At 60.3% G+C, this 15562-nt stretch overlaps 2 protein-coding genes across 2 annotated transcripts; both read left to right on the forward strand.

The window, feature by feature from the left end:
- Nucleotides 1-210: 210 nt before the first annotated feature.
- WDR18 (WD repeat domain 18) lies at nucleotides 211-8071 on the forward strand. Its single transcript, XM_061356135.1, has 10 exons — nucleotides 211-463; nucleotides 1538-1648; nucleotides 2548-2681; nucleotides 2856-2997; nucleotides 3472-3615; nucleotides 3769-3833; nucleotides 3928-4052; nucleotides 6455-6621; nucleotides 7605-7673; nucleotides 7901-8071. The coding sequence occupies exons 1-10, from the start codon at nucleotides 254-256 to the stop codon at nucleotides 8030-8032; spliced, it is 1299 nt and encodes a 432-aa protein (XP_061212119.1). The 5' UTR covers nucleotides 211-253; the 3' UTR covers nucleotides 8033-8071.
- Nucleotides 8072-9807: 1736 nt separating this feature from the next.
- Nucleotides 9808-15562, forward strand: GRIN3B (glutamate ionotropic receptor NMDA type subunit 3B). The gene is made up of 7 exons (XM_061356136.1): nucleotides 9808-10266; nucleotides 10918-11516; nucleotides 12146-13199; nucleotides 13350-13495; nucleotides 13587-13702; nucleotides 15188-15293; nucleotides 15436-15562. Coding segments are annotated over exons 1-7 (2481 nt in total). The 3' UTR covers nucleotides 15437-15562.

Raw genomic sequence — 15562 nt, forward strand, 5'->3', positions numbered from 1 at the left:
TCTCTATACGGTCTCTCTATGGGGTGCCCCTATAGGGTGTCTCTATAGGGTGTTTCTATGGGGTGTCCCTATACGGTGTCTCTATAGGGTCTCTCTATGGGGTGTCCCTATAGGGTGTCCCTATAGGATGTCTCTACGGGGTGCCAGGGCGCGCCCCGCCCTACGCAGCCTCCTCTGATTGGCTGAGGCAGCAGGCGGGGCGGCGCTCTAGGCATCCACCGCCCTCTCTCTCTGTCCCTGGCGGACCGCGAAGATGGCGGCGCCCATGGAGGTGGCGCTGGTGACGGACGCGGCGGGGCCGCTGTGCAACTGCTCGGCCTGGGAGCTGCACTCGGGCTCGGCGCTGCCCGGGTACCGCGGCGGCAACAGCGGCCCTCGGGGGCTGGCGCTGCTGGGCGGCGAGCACCTCCTGGGAGCGCAGCTCGGCAAGAGCTACATCAACGTCTGGGAGCTCCAGAGGAAGGTACCGGGCCCGGGAGGCCTCGGAGCCGGAGGGACCCCCCCCAGCCGCGGCTGACGGGATGGAGCGGGGGTCCCTTCCCTTGAGAGCCCTCCCCTTGTTTGTGGTGGGGGTCCCGCGCCCCCCCCTTTCCCCATAGAGGAACTATGGCACCAACTTCATGGGCCCCTTGCTCCATAGAGAGCCTTGGGCCACGGGGTCAGGCACCCCCTCACTGGAGACCCCCATCTCCATGGTGGGGGTCCCGCACCCCCCCTTTCCCCATAGAGAGCCTTGGTCCCCTTGGGCACTTCCTTTCCCTGTGGCACCAAGTTCATGGAGACCCCCATCTCCATGGTGGGGGTCCCGCACCCCCCCTTTCCCCATAGAGAGCCTTGGTCCCCATGGGCAGTGCCTTTCCCTGCGGCACCAAGTTCCTGGAGACCCCCATCTCCATGGTGGGGGTACCACTCCCCCATGGAGACCCCTGCCCGCATGGCCCCATTCCCCATAGAGAGCCTCGGTCCACAGGGTCAGGTACCCCCTCACTGGAGACCCCCATCTCGGTGGTAGGGGTCCCGCTCCCCCCCTTTCCCCATAGAGAGCTTCAGTCCACAGGGTAAGGTACCCCCTCACTGGAGACCCCCTTCTTGGTGGTAGGGGTCCCGCTCCCCCCCTTTCCCTATAGAGAGCCTTGGTCCACAGGGTCAGGTACCCCCTCACTGGAGACCCCCATCTTGGTGGTAGGGGTCCCATTCCCCCATGGAGACCCCTGCCCGCATGGCCCCTTGCCCCATAGAGAGCCTTGGTTCACGGGATCAGGCACCCCCTCACTGGAGACCCCCATCTCGGTGGTAGGGGTCCTGCTCCCCCCCCCCCCCTTTGCCCATAGAGAGCCTTGGTGCACAGGGTCAGGCACCCCCTCACTGGAGACCCCCATCTCGGTGATGAGGGCCCCTTTCCCCTCATCCTCCTCGCTCCACAGAGACCTCCATCACCAGCATCCCTGTTTCCACAGAGCCGCCCCGCAGTGACACCCCTGAGCCCCCCATCTCCCCCCATGTACTGAATGCCCTCTGTGTTCTTTCTTCCCCCCAGGACCAGCTCCAGCAGAAGATCATCTGCCCCGGGCCAGTGACCTGCCTGACAGCCTCTCCCAATGGGCTCTACATCTTGGTTGGGGTCGCCGAGAGCATCTACCTGTGGGAGGTGAGGGGCTGGCACGAGGGATGGGGTCACATCCTGACCGCTCCACAGCTGCGCCTGTGCCCTCTGGGCTCAGTAAACCCACACGGTCTGGGCCCTGCAGTGGGGCTTTGCTGAGCCATGGACATGGGAGTGGTGCTGTGGGCTCCACGGTGCCCCAAGGGACAGTGGCTTCCATGGGGGTGCAGGTTGGCAAAGCAGGGGGGCAAGAAACTGTGGTGGGAAGTGTTGGGTGAGGTCGAGGTCTGTTCTTTGGGGCCTGTTCTTCCTTCCCCCTTCCCTTCCCCCTTCCCTTCCCCCTTCCCTTCCCCCTTCCCTTCCCCTTTCCCTTCCCCCTTTCCCTTTCCCCCTTTCCCTTTCCCCCTTTCCCTTTCCCCCTTTCCCTTTCCCCCTTTCCCTTTCCCCCTTTCCCTTTCCCCCTTTCCCTTTCCCCTTTTCCCTTTCCCCCTTTCCTTTCCCCTTTTCCCTTTCCTTTCCCCTTTTCCCTTTCCTTTCCCCTTTTCCCTTTCCTTTCCCCTTTTCCCTTTCCTTTCCCCTTTTCCCTTTCCTTTCCCCTTTTCCCTTTCCTTTCCCCTTTTCCCTTTCCTTTCCCCTTTTCCCTTTCCTTTCCCTTTCCTTTCCTTCTTCCTGTGCTGCTGAGGTTGCTCCCTCAAAGCTCCACACCAAGTTATCCTTTAGCACTGCTTTAGCTAACTGTACATGTGACTTGTGAGCTGGGTGTCTGCAGAGGCTGCTGAGCTCTGCTCACCCTCCTTCTGCTCTTAATTAGTGCTGTAATTACATGGGGGTTACACCGGGTTCTGATGAAGCTGCACCCACAGCCATCAGGGCAGGGCGCTGCCTTACTCCATGCGCCTCAGTGCTCCTTGGTTGATGTCCTCCTGCCCTTCCCTTTGCCATAGGTGTCCAACGGGAACCTCCTGGCCATCCTGAACCGCCACTACCAGGACCTCACCTGCCTCTGCTTTACAGATGACAGCAGCCACTTTCTCTCAGGGGCTAAGGACTGTCTGGCCCTGGTGTGGAACCTTTACAGGTAACAGTGGCCTGTGGGGAGGTTTCAGTTCATCCAAGCTCATTCATTTGGGGGACAGAGAGCGTCTGGGTGAGGGGTGTATGAACAAGAGATCAGCCACGGCCCCCTGGGGGTGGGATCAGCTGGAACCCCTGTGCCTGAGCTCTTGGTAAAGCCTCTCTGTTCTCCCCACAGCGTGCTGCAGGCAGAGCCCTCCCAGATCCCTGACCCACGCCACGTGTGGGCCCGACACAGCCTCCCCATCACAGACCTGTGCTGTGGCTTTGGAGGCCCCTTGGCCCGAGCTGCCACAGCCTCCCTGGACCAGACAGCGAAGGTGAGGCTCAGCTCTGTCCCAGCCAGCAGAGTCCCAGAGGCACAGGGCCCCATAGGGTTAAAGCAGTTCCTGCAGGGTTGCAGTAGCTGAATTTCTTGGCTCTCTCTGTGATGACTCAGAGCTGCCAGACCTAATGGGCTTTGCCTCTCCAAACACCAGCAGTTCCTCTGCACCTGCCCTCCAGCTGGGCCTTTGCAGTCCCTCTTCTCCTGGGGAACCTTGGGACCAGCTCCTCTCATTCCCTCCCTCGTGTCCTTTAGTCTGGAAGGGGAAGGAGCAGAGCAGCGTGGAGCTGGCTCCTCCTGCCCTGCAGGATGGGCATGGGATGGGTTTGGAGCTGCCTGGGAAACTTGTCTGATGGTCCCAAGGAGCCTGGTCCTGGGCTCTGTTTCCCTCATCCACAGCAAGGAGGGGATGCTCTATGTGTTCTTTGAGTGTTTAAACCCCTAATTCTCCTGTCCCCTCTCACTCCAGCTCTGGGAAGTCTCATCTGGGGAGCTCCTGCTTTCCGTCCTCTTCGACGTGGGCATCATGGCTGTGACTCTCGATCTCTCCGAGTACCACATGTTCTGCGGTGGCATGGACGGATCCATCTTCCAGGTTGACCTCTGTGCTTGGGTGAGTGCTCGCTGCTGCTCTCTGCACCCTGAGCCACTGTCACCCCCCTCTGCAGGGCATGGGTTCCCCTCCATGTCCTCTGCCCCCCTCCAGACACAGTGAGGAACCTGCTGCCATCCCCACTTTAACCTCTTCTCTCCTTCCTTTCTGCAGCCGGTCCAGAGGGACCGAACCTTCCAGACGGAGCGGGAGAACGGCAAGGTCTTCAAAGGGCACAGGTAAGGGAGCAGCCACCCTTTCCAAGCACCTCCTTCCCCATCTCCCCAGTTTCTGGGCGCTCCATGGGTTGCAACACCCTGTTCCCCATTCCAGGAACCAGGTGACGTGCCTGTCGGTGTCCACGGATGGCAGCCTCCTGCTTTCCGGCTCGCACGATGAAACCGTCCGCCTGTGGGACATCCAGAGCAAGCAGTGCCTGAAGACCATGAATCACAAAGGTAAGCATGCCCTTATCAACCAGGAGCCTTCCCTCCTCTGCTCTCACACCGCCCATGGGTGCTTCAGGCATCACTGCACGCCTCCAGGAAGGGCAGAGGAAGCAAAGGGACGCCTCAGCTGTCTGGAGCAATGGTTGACCTTGCCTGTGTCTGTTGACAGCCCCGCTGGGCACTGTCAGGAGTGAGTCATGGGTTTCACCCTGTCACTGAGGACACCCAGCACCTTCCTCCTTGTTTTCCAAAGGGAGCGGTTGCCCCACACGCACCCAAAGCCCTGGGGAGGCTGAGATGGGGGTGGAATGTGTCTGGAGAGGAAACCGTCCCTGTGACCCCAGCAAGGAGCACCCATGAGCTCACCGGGCCTGAAGTGAATCTCATATAAGCTCTTGTCTGGGATTGCAGGGAAGAAAGCACCCAAACCAACCTTCGCAAGCTTGGATTAGCAATGAGGTGCCTTGGAGCAGAGGCTAAGTTAGGATTTAGCCCTTCTGCTGCTAACAGAGGGTTCCTTACATGCTCATGGTGGTCTGCAGTCCCTTTACTCTGCTCTTTCTGGTGGGGCTGGCACATTGCTCTCTGGGCACTGCCAGAAGGTGACAGAGGGGTGGCAGTGGGACCCTGTTCCTCTGGGCAGAGGTGGGCAAGCCAGGCTGCCTGCTTGCCTTTTGCTGCCAAGGGTTGTTTCTAATGGGGACCTAGCACAGCGCCCATCCAGCACCGGGTGGGTGAAAGCCAACAGGATCTGAGCTGGGTGAGTCACCAGAATCAGGCATTAAACACCCCCCCCCCAGCCCTGAGGCTGCAGGGGAGTGCAGATGGGCACAGGCTCATCCCTGCTGCCCCCCTAGTGCATTCCCTGCGCCTTTCCCTCCCCAAGGCAATGCTGGCAGGAGCTCTCCTGCTGCTCCTGCAGCCTGGTGTGCTCGGGAGGCATTGCCCTCCCCTTGGTGCTGCTGCAGACAGACAGAGGGGTTGGAGCGTGGCTCCGGGCTTGAGGAGTGTGACTGTGCAGCAGGAGACATGCAGGGAGCTTTTCCTGCAAGGTTTGCTTGTCCTTGATGGGGGAGGCAGGGCCTGGGCTCAGAGGCACTGGGCTGCTGCTCTCAGATAATGAGCTCTGTGCTGGGCAAGGCAGGGATGCTCCCAGTCACCCGTGTGGCTGGTTCTGGTCCCAGCACTGCCCCAAACCCCCTGGCCCCAGTTCCCTTCTGTTGCATGAGCTCCATCCTTCCCTCTGCAAACACCGTGTGGCACAGACCATCCCCGAGCTCCTTTGTGCTTCCCCTGCCCCAGGGATGCTCCAGCAGATCCCTCGTGCCCAGGGATGCTCCAGCAGATCCCTCGTGCCCAGGGATGCTCCAGCAGATCCCTCGTGCCCAGGGATGCTCCAGCAGATCCCTCGTGCCCAGGGATGCTCCAGCAGATCCCTCGTGCCCAGGGATGCTGCAGCAGATCCCTCGTGCCCAGGGATGCTCCAGCAGATCCTTCATGCCCAGGGATGCTCCAGCAGATCCTTCATGCCCAGGGATGCTCCAGCAGATCCCTCCTGCCCAGGGATCCCAGTTGGAAGCTGGATTATTTGTGTCCTCCCTGTTGAGCCCAGTCCCTCTGCCCACCTTGGCAGCTGCTGCACTGGGACAGGGGGTGCTCAGATGGGACTTGTGTTTGCACTGGGGCTGTGAGTGCCATGGGGGGGTCTTGTGAGAGCCCTGCTTTCTGCCTGCCCTGTCCCTTCCTTTCACATCCTGCTGCCAGGGATAAGGCAGTGCTGGGTGCCTGTGGAGAGCCAGCAATTGCCTTGTCTTTGGGCAGGGAGCAAGAGGGAAACCATAGGTTTGTTACAGCAAAGCATTGGCAAAGAGCAGCTTCAGGGCCAGGCTGGGAGCGCTGGCAGAGCCTTTGGTTTTCCAGTGGGATTCAGGCAGGGATAGGCTTTGGGACAGGCTCTGGTCGAGCCAGATGGGGAGATGATGGAGGGGGAGCCCTTGTCTGCATCAGAGGTGCTTTGGTCCATCTCTGCGGAGGCTGAAAGCATCAGGCAGCCTCATCCCTCCCCTGCTCCCTCTGTTACCCTGCACCATTCCCACTGCCTCCAGCTGGGACACTGGGCAGGCACCTACCCCCTCTTAGGTGCATCTGGATCCTTTCAACCTTCCCCTTGGTGCTGTTGAGTGCAGCTGGTGGGAGATGGATGGGCAGGGCTTTAGTGTGGTGCTCACACACCAGAGCAGGGCTGTTGCTGTGTCTGACCCGAACAGGGTTTGGGTATGGGGGAGAGAGCCTGTGTGGGTAAGTGCAATAATTAAGATGCTCATGAGCTGTGCCAAAGGAGGGTGTGTGATGGATGAACCAGTACAGGAGCACTGGGTGCTAACCCATCCCCTCCTCTTGTCCCATCGCAGGTCCGGTTACGAACGCCTTCATCGTGCTGGCCCCTGCCAACATGCTGAACCCCGATGGGAAACCCAGTGCACCCCTGCCCAAGTTCAGCAGGCACCTCCATGGCACTGAGAGCAGCGACGAGCAGGGCAGCGAGGGGCTCACGCTGCGCCTGGGCCTCCACCAGCAGGTACTGGGATGCGGGGATGCAGTGCTGGAGGCTGCAAACCCTCTCCTCCAGGCACAGCAGTGCTGGATGCTCCGTGCTGCTCCACAGCCTGTGCTGATCTCCCCTATGCTGCCATCATAGAATAGTTTGGGTTGGAAAGGACCTTAAGATCATCCAGTTCCAACCCCCCTGCCATGGGCAGGGACACCTCGCTCTAAACCATCTCACCCAAGGCCTCATCCAGCCTGGCCTTGAACACTGCCAGGGATGGAGCATTCACAACCTCCCTGGGCAACCCATTCCAGTGCCTCACCACCCTAACAGGAAAGAATTTCCTCCTTATGTCCAATCTAAACTTCCCCTGTTTCAGTTTGAACCCATTACCCCTTGTCCCATCACTACAGTCCCTAATGAAGAGTCCATCCCCAGCATCCCTATAGGCCCCCTTCAGGCACTGGAAGCTGCTCTGAGGTCTCCACGCAGCTTCTCCTCTCCAGGCTGAACAGCCCCAACATCACCCCCAAGTGCTCTCAGTGGCAGCAGAGGAGCTGAGCCCTGCACGCTCCCATCTCCAGCATGGCACAGCCTGTTCCTCCCCTTCCTCCCCGTGCTCCACAATCCCTCCTGGCTGCTGCAGTCATTTGTCCTGCCAGCCTTGTGCCGCAGCCCGGCCTGGCTCTGCTGCCCCACCACTGCGAGCACTTGGTCCCTGCATGGCTGCACCCATGCAGGGGGGCCCTGCACTGTTGGTGCTCACCTTTCAGTGCCCCCAGAGCTCTTCTCTATCAGTGTCTGCCCCCGGGTGAGGGTCAGTCCTGCCCCAGCTGATGGAGGAGCTGTCGGGTGCTGTTTGCAGGGCTGGCCGTACCCTGCTCTGTTTCTGCTTTGTCCCATGGGGCTGGAGAGGGGGTGTTCTTTGGCTGCTCCAGCAGGGAACCCTGCCTGGGAGCACTGGGAGCGGACCTGTGTCGCCTGTCTCAGTCCCTCCTGTCTGATCCCTGCAGGAGTCTGGAGAGAGCTACCTGGAGAAGGCCAGGAGAACCTACTCGCAGATGTACTCCACAAGGGAAAAGGTGAGAGCTGCTCCGAGATGATGGGGAAGTGGAGTCCTTCTGGTGCAGACCTCCTGGGGGTCCTCTGCAGCTGAACCAGCTCTTGGGGCCTTGTGCAGGCTGGGGATGGGAGGTGCAAGCTCTGGAGTCCACTGGGAGCAGAAGGAGGGAGCGAACCAAAGGGTTGGGGTGCGCAGCATCCCCTTGCCGGGTGTCTGATGCTTCCCTGTGTTGTTTCCCTTGTACAGAACCTGGTGGGGGACCAGGAGCACCTGACGATCCAGGTGAGTGAGCTGGAGGAGGAGGTGAGCACCCTCCGGAAGATCAACAAGAACCTCTTCGACTTCTCCGCCCGCATCATCACCAAACCCACCAAATGAAGCGGCAGCCACTGCCCTCATCCCGTTCCCCCTGCCCCAGCTCTGCCTCTTCCCTGCCCTGGGGACCAGCCCCAGCCTGCCCGGGGCTCCTGCACACGCCTGCCCCACACCATGCACGGAGCTGGGCCCGGTGCCACGGGCCTGGGGCTGCGGGGATAACGTGGGGACCGTTGTCAGCCCCGATCCGCTGCTGGGGGCAGACTCGGAGCATCCGGATGCAGGAGGAGCGGCCCCGGCTCCGAGGTTGGGGCTCAGGATGCTCTTTCCCTGTCTCTTCCCTGTTCTTTTTGTTACTTGGCCCTGCGGTGCAGATGGAAGCGTGGGCTTCCTCCTAAACAGCAGTGTGAGATTGGAGTTTGGAGACCCCTTCCACTCATCCCACCCTTGGGAATGCTGCTTGGCATCGCTGCACCCCTCACAGCCGGGACCCACTGGGGCTCGTTCCACTCTTGTGACAGCTTTCTGAGCAGCTCCTGCTCCTGGAGAAAGGGGGGAACAGGGGGACCAGGACTCTGCCCCAGGGTGCAGGGGGTGGTTTTGGGCCACGGGTGCTATTTCCAATCTCGTAACGTGATGATTTATATATATTTGGATCCAGCTACTTTGGGTTTGGGGTGTTCTGGTGGGGGACTCGGCCTTTTGTATTGTCACGAGCATGGCAGCGAGGGGGGGGGTGAGGGTGGGTTCTGTTTAGGTTTATTTTTTACATAAAAGAGTTGGTTTTTATAGTGAAAAGTGCCTCAGGTTTCTCTTTTCAACCCCCTGCTGCTGGTGCCAGGGCTCTGTAACCCAGCTCTGGCCATGGGGAAGGCAATTCCTATGGGAGGGAAGCAGCGCTGCTCCATCCTCAGTTATGGGTCCCTTCATGTCCCTGCGGGGATGGAGCAGGGCCCTGGCTCCTGACAGTGCCTTAGATAATGCTTTTAGCTTAATAACCACCGTTTTGCTCCCGTTTGCCCCTACTTTGCTCCTGCCAGTTTGGATCCACGTCCAGTGGCTGCAGCAGGGAGCTGGGAGCATCCCCCCCCCTTCCATACAAACAGCCTGGAGTCACCCAGCAGTGGGGTTGCGGTGCTGGATGGGGCTCCCTGTGCTGCCCCCAGGCAGAAGCCGGGTTTTGGGGGGCAGGTTCATACCCAGAGCCTGCTCCCCCCGTCCCCAGCACTCACCCACCTGCGCTTTATCCTGTGGGAAGGAGCTGCTGCGGGTCCCACAATGGAGATCTTGTTCCGGGGGGGGACCAGCGCCCCCTGATGAGGGGTTCCCATTGCCCTGGCAGGATTCACTCTGCCCCCCCTCCCCATCTCTGCAGGGGTAATTCATTAGCTGTGACTCATTGGATCTGCCCAGTGATCAATACTTGTTGCCAGCTGGTCCCTGGCTCCATCCCTCTCTTTTCCATATGGATTTCGCATCCTCCTTGTCCCCCCCCCCCCGTGTCTGCGCTCCTGGGGCCGGGGCTCAGTTTCCCAGGGGGTGATGAGGAGGTGACCCCTGAAGAGGAGGAAGGCTCCAAAGCCCTGCAGCCCCCCCCGGTTTTGAGGCTGTGGAGGGATGGGGGGGTCCAGTCCGGGGGCGAGGAGGAGGAGGAGGAGGAGGAGGAAGGTGCCGATGGGACCGCACTGGGGACCTCACCCGCGTTGCTGCTGTGCCCGGGGGCTGCGGGACAGGACCAGAGCCCCCCCCCCCGCACTCCCGGCCCCGCCCCGCTCCGCTCCCTCCCCCTGCCCGCCCCGTCGGGGCTCAGCGCGGCGGGACCCGGTGGCTGCGGGCTCATGGCGGGGCTGCGGGCGCTGTGGCTACTGGCGGCACTGGGCGCTGCGGGGGGGCACCCGCAGCCCTGCCGCGTCCCGGGCCCCCCCCCTACCGGCCCCGTTGTGCGCCTCGGGGCGCTGCTGCCGCCCGGTTCCCCCCGCCGAGCCCGGCTCCGCGCAGCGCTGCTCAGAGCCGCCGGTACCGGTAGCATCGGTGCCGGTGCCGGTGCCAGCCCCGGGGGGACGCCGCTGCCCTGGAACCTGAGCCTGGAGGTGGTAGCGGGCGGCCCGGCCGCGCGGGACCCGCACTCGCTGGTGCGGTGGCTCTGCGGGGCGCTGGCGGGGCGCGGCGTTGCCGCCGTCCTGGCGCTGCCCCGGTCCCGCAGGGAGCTGCTCCTGCTCGACTTCCTCGCCGCCGCCCTGCAGCTCCCCGTGCTCAGCATCAGGGACACCCGCGGGCTCCTGCCCGGCCCAGCGCAGGTAGGACCCGCACCCCCCGCACCGGGAGCAGGACCCCGGGCCGGCTCCATCCAAGCTCCCATCTCCCTCCAAAGCGAGCCGCAAACCGGCTCCTGTCCCGAGCCTGATTCCAGCTCCAGCCCCGGCTCTATCCCAGCTCCTCGCACTTGCTGCATCCCGGCTCCATCCCAACTCTGTCCTGGCTCCATCTCAGCCCTATCGCACCCCCATTGCCACCCGCATCCTGAGCACCCATCCTTTGTCTATCCCAGCTTCATTCCGGGTCCCCTCCTATCTTCATCCTGCCCCCCATCGCAGCAACATCCCAGCCCACTCCTGGCCCCCGTTCCAGCCCCATCCTGGCTTTATCCCAGCCCCCATCCCAGCTCTATCCTGGCTCCATCCCAGCCCCCATCTCATCTCTCATGGCCCCCTGCCCGACTCTATCCCAGCCCCATCCCAGCTCTCAGCCCAAGGCAACTTCCCTGGCTCCTCCAGCATCCCTGCATCCCCAAAGCCCCAGTCCCGGTGCTGGATCCCCTCAGTCCCCTGCTGCTGGATGGGGCAGGGAACGGGCAGAGCACGGGCAGGGTGGGAAGGGACCGTGGCTGGAGCTGCCTTTGGGCTCTTCCCGTGGGCAGGGGCACAGCCACAACCCCTCTGTGTCTGCAGAGCCCCTTCCACTTCCACGTGGACCGGCAGAGCTCACTGGAGACACTGGTGGACGTGGTGGTGAGCATCCTGCAGGCCAACGACTGGCAAGAGACCAACCTGGTCCTCTGCCACCCCTGGGACGTCTCCGGCTTCCTCAGCCTCTGGGCCCATCGCTCCCAGCTCTTGCTCCGCACCATCCTGGACCTCGGTTACCTGGATGAGCCCAGAGCATCCCGTTACCTCCAGCAGCACCGGGAGCACTTCAAGGCCCTCTCCAGCCCGGTGCTGATGCTGGGCTGCGACCTGCAGCGCGCCCGGCTCATCTTCCGCACGGCCGAGGAGTCGGGGCTGGTGCCGCAGGAGCTGCGCTGGGTGCTGGGGTCCCCGCTCAGCCCCGGTGAGCTGCACACCGAGGGGCTGCCCATGGGGCTGCTGGCTTACGGGGAGCTCAACCCGCCGCCGCTGGAGCTCTTCGTGCAGGACGTGGTGGAGCTGGTGGCCCGCGCCGTCGGCAGCGCATCCCGCACGTGGCCCGGTGCTGCTGTGCTGCACACCACGGGGAACTGCAGCAATGGGAGCCCGGTGGGCGGCGAGGCCCCGGGGCTCATCCTGTCCCGGTAAGGGAGGTGCTGGGGTGCTCCTTTCCCTGGTTCCATCACATTGGGGTGCCGGGAAGGGGGGTGCAGAGCTGCAGAGGACACTGTGGATGTCACTTCCCATCTCCTTTAATGCTTCCCAAGCACGGTTGCTCCATTACCATGGCCAAGAAGGCCAATGGCATCCTGGGGTGTATTAGAAGGGGGGTGGTTAGTAGGTCGAGAGAGGTCCTCCTTCCCCTCTACTCTGCTCTGGTGAGACCCCATCTGGAATACTGTGTCCAGTTCTGGGCCCCTCAGTTCAAGGACAGGGACCTGCTGGAGAGAGTCCAGCGCAGGGCAACTGAGATGATGAAGGGAGCGGAGCATCTCCCTTATGGGGAAAGACTGAGAGCTGGGTCTCTATAGTTTGGAGAAGAGGAGATTGAGGGGTGACCTTATTAGTGTATATAAATATATAAAGGGGTGACCTTATTAGTGCATGTAAATATATAAAGGGGGAGTGTCATGAGGACGGGGGATTGGACTAGATGATCTCTTGAGGCCCCTTCCAATCTCTAACATACTGTGATACTGTCATTACCATCAATAACACCCGGCCCTGCCAGTGCCTGAACGGGGCTCACGGCCCCCATCCCCTTCCCCTCCAGGTTCCTGTCCAACGCCTCCTTCCACGGGCACACGGGGCCGGTGCGGGTGCAGAGCTCGGTGCTGGTGCGGCCGGAGCAGCGCTTCCACGTGTGGCGCCTGCAGCGGGACCCACGGGGGACCCCGGCCTGGGGGACGGTGGGGTCGTGGCACCGGGGGAGGCTGGAGCTGGAGGAGGGTGCTCGGCAGAACCAGCGCCACGGCCCCGGTGAAGCAACGGCGGCGGCAGCGGGGAACCGGCGGCGGCTGCGCGTGGTGACGCTGGTGGAGCACCCGTTCGTGTTCACCAGGGAGGTGGATGAGGATGAGAGCTGCCCCGTTGGGCAGCTCTGCCTGGACCCCGGCACCAACGACTCGGCTGTGCTGGATGCCCTCTTTGAGGAGCTGGGTGCCGGCAACGGCTCGGTGCCGCGGGCGTACAAGAAGTGCTGCTACGGGTACTGCATCGACCTGCTGGAGAAGCTGGCGGAGGACCTGAGCTTTGCCTTTGAGCTCTACATCGTGGGCGATGGGAAGTACGGGGCCTGGAAGAACGGGCGCTGGACGGGGCTGGTGGGGGACCTGCTCAGCGGCACGGCCCACATGGCCGTCACCTCCTTCAGCATCAACTCAGCGCGGAGCAAAGTCATCGACTTCACCAGCCCCTTCTTCTCCACCAGCCTGGGCATCCTGGTGAGGACCAAGGACACGGCGTCGCCCATCGGGGCCTTCATGTGGCCTTTGCATTGGACCATGTGGGTGGGCATCTTCGTGGCCCTGCACATGACAGCCCTCTTCCTCACCCTATACGAGTGGAAGAGCCCCTATGGCATGACCCCGCTCGGGCGCAACCGCATGAAGATCTTCTCCTACTCCTCAGCCCTCAACCTCTGCTACGCCATCCTCTTTGGGCGCACCGTGTCCAGCAAGACCCCCAAGTGCTGCACCGGCCGCTTCCTCATGAACCTTTGGGCCATCTTCTGCCTCTTGGTGCTCTCCAGCTACACGGCCAACCTGGCCGCTGTCATGGTGGGGGACAAGACCTTTGAGGAGCTCTCGGGCATCCACGACCCAAAGGTGGGATAAGGTCCAGGTTGCTTTGGATGGGGTGGGAGCAAGGTCCTTGCTGCACCTTCCCCAATGGGATAGCGCATTAAAGGCCCCCTTGGGATGCATCCCTAGGGAGCTGGGGCTGTTCCCCACTGATGCTCTGCTGCCTCCTTCCAGCTGCATCACCCCTCGCAGGGCTTCTGCTTCGGCACCGTGTGGGAGAGCAGCGCTGAGGAGTACATCAAGAAGAGCTTCCCGGAGATGCACGAGCACATGCGGCGCCACAACGTCCCCAACACCCCCGCCGGCATCACCATGCTCAAGTGAGGGGCCAGGACTGTGTTTTGGGGTGGGGGGGGGTGTCCCCCATCCCCTTGCATCCCCGTTACTGAGGGTGCCCCTGTGCTGGTGCAGGACGGAGCCCCCCAAGCTCAACGCCTTCATCATGGATAAGTCGCTGCTGGACTACGAGGTCTCCATTGACTCCGACTGCAAACTGCTCACCGTGGGGAAGCCCTTCGCCATTGAAGGTCTGGGGGGACATGGGGGAGCTGGGGGGGTACAGGACTCTGTACGTGTGTTTGTGTGTGTGTGTGTGTGTTTGTGTGTGTGTGTCTGCGTGTGTCTGTATGTGTGTATGTCTGTATGTGTCTGTATGTATTTATATGTGTCTGTATGTGTCTGTATGTATTTGTATGTGTCCGTATGTGTCTGTACATGTCTGTGTCTGTATGTGTCCGTATGTGTCTGTATGCGTCTGTATGTGTCCATATGTGTCTCTATGTGTATCTATGTGTCCATATGTGTCCGTATGTGTCCATATGTGTTTGTACCTGTCTGTATATGTCCATATGTGTCTGTATGTGTCTGTATGTGTTTGTACCTGTCTGTATATGTCAGTATGTGTCCATATATGTCCATATGTGTCTGTATGTGTCTGTGTGTGTCTGTATGTGTCTGTGTTTGTACCTGTCTGTATATGTCAGTATGTGTCCATATGTGTCCGTATGTGTCCATATGTGTCTGTATGTGTCTGTATATGTTTGTATGTGTCTGTATATGTCCGTATGTGTCCATATGTGTCTGTATCTGTCTGTATATGTCCGTATGTGTCCATATGTGTCTGTATATGTCCGTATGTGTCCATATGTGTCTGTATGTGTTTGTATCTGTCTGTATATGTCCGTATGTGTCCGTATGTGTCTGTATATGTCTGTATGTGTCCGTATGTGTCTGTATGTCTGTATATGTCTGTATGTGTCCGTATCTGTCTGTATGTGTCCGTATGTGTCTGTATGTCTGTATATGTCCGTATGTGTCTGTATGTGTCTGTATGTGTCCGTATGTGTCTGTATATGTCTGTATGTGTCCATATGTGTCTGTATGTGTCCGTATGTGTCTCTGTGTGTATCTATGTGTCCATATGTGTCCGTATGTGTTTGTATGTGTTTGTACCTGTCTGTATATGTCCGTATGTGTCCGTATGTGTCTGTATGTCTGTATGTGTCTGTGTTTGTATCTGTCTGTATATGTCAGTATGTGTCCATATGTGTCCGTATGTGTCTGTATCTGTCTGTATGTGTCCGTATATGTCTGTATGTGTCCGTATGTGTCCGCATGTGTCTATATGTGTCCATATGTGTCCGTATGTGTCTGTATGTGTCCATATGTGTCTCTATGTGTATCTGTGTCCCTATGTGTATCTATGTGTCCATATGTGTCCGTATGTGTCCATGTGTCTGTACCTGTCTGTATATGTCTGTATATGTTCGTATGTGTCTGTATGGATTTGTATCTGTCTGTATGTGTCCATATCTGTCTGTATGTGTCCGTATGTGTCCATATGTGTCTGTATGTGTCCGTATGTGTCTGTATGTATTTGTATGTGCCCATACGTGTCTCTATGTGTCCATATGTGCCCATATGTGTGTGCTCTGCCCGTGGCTCCCATGGGGCCATGCCGGGGGGACGCTGCCCTGCTCCCCAGCTCCCCAGCGCTCTGTCCCCGGGGCCAGGCTATGGCATCGGCCTCCCACAGAACTCACCGCTCACCTCCAACATCTCCAAGCTCATCAGCTGGTACAAGTCCTCCGGCTTCATCGACCTCCTCCATGACAAGTGGTACAAGATGGTGCCATGCGGGAAGCGCGTCCTCGCCGTCACCGAGGTGCTGGGCTCATGATGGGGCTGTGGAGGGGATGGTTCTGGGGGTCTGAGCCCCACAGAGCCCAGCTCCACCGCTTCCCCTTTGTTCCCCCCATAGACCCTGCAGATGGGGATCTACCACTTCTCCGGGCTCTTCGTGCTGCTCTGCATCGGGCTCAGCACCTCGCTGCTCACCTCGCTGGGGGAACACGTCTTCTACCGCCTCGTCCTGCCCCGCATCAAGC

Source organism: Neopsephotus bourkii, unplaced genomic scaffold (genome assembly GCF_033783945.1).
Source record: "Neopsephotus bourkii isolate Nb327-2 ecotype Australia unplaced genomic scaffold, CSIRO-AGI_Nbou_v1 NB_838, whole genome shotgun sequence".
Taxonomy (NCBI): Eukaryota; Metazoa; Chordata; class Aves; order Psittaciformes; family Psittacidae; genus Neopsephotus; species Neopsephotus bourkii.

Excerpts from the sequence above, each read along its gene's own strand:
- WDR18 (XM_061356135.1), top strand. The coding sequence starts at position 254 with ATGGCGGCGCCCATGGAGGTGGCGCTGGTGACGGACGCGGCGGGGCCG. Across the intron at positions 3,834-3,927 it reads AAGGTCTTCAAAGGGCACAG|GAACCAGGTGACGTGCCTGT; the intron begins GTAAGGGAGCAG and ends TCCCCATTCCAG. Across the intron at positions 4,053-6,454 it reads GAAGACCATGAATCACAAAG|GTCCGGTTACGAACGCCTTC; the intron begins GTAAGCATGCCC and ends GTCCCATCGCAG.
- GRIN3B (XM_061356136.1), top strand. The coding sequence starts at position 9,808 with ATGGCGGGGCTGCGGGCGCTGTGGCTACTGGCGGCACTGGGCGCTGCG. Across the intron at positions 11,517-12,145 it reads CCGGGGCTCATCCTGTCCCG|GTTCCTGTCCAACGCCTCCT; the intron begins GTAAGGGAGGTG and ends CTTCCCCTCCAG. Across the intron at positions 13,200-13,349 it reads CGGGCATCCACGACCCAAAG|CTGCATCACCCCTCGCAGGG; the intron begins GTGGGATAAGGT and ends GCCTCCTTCCAG.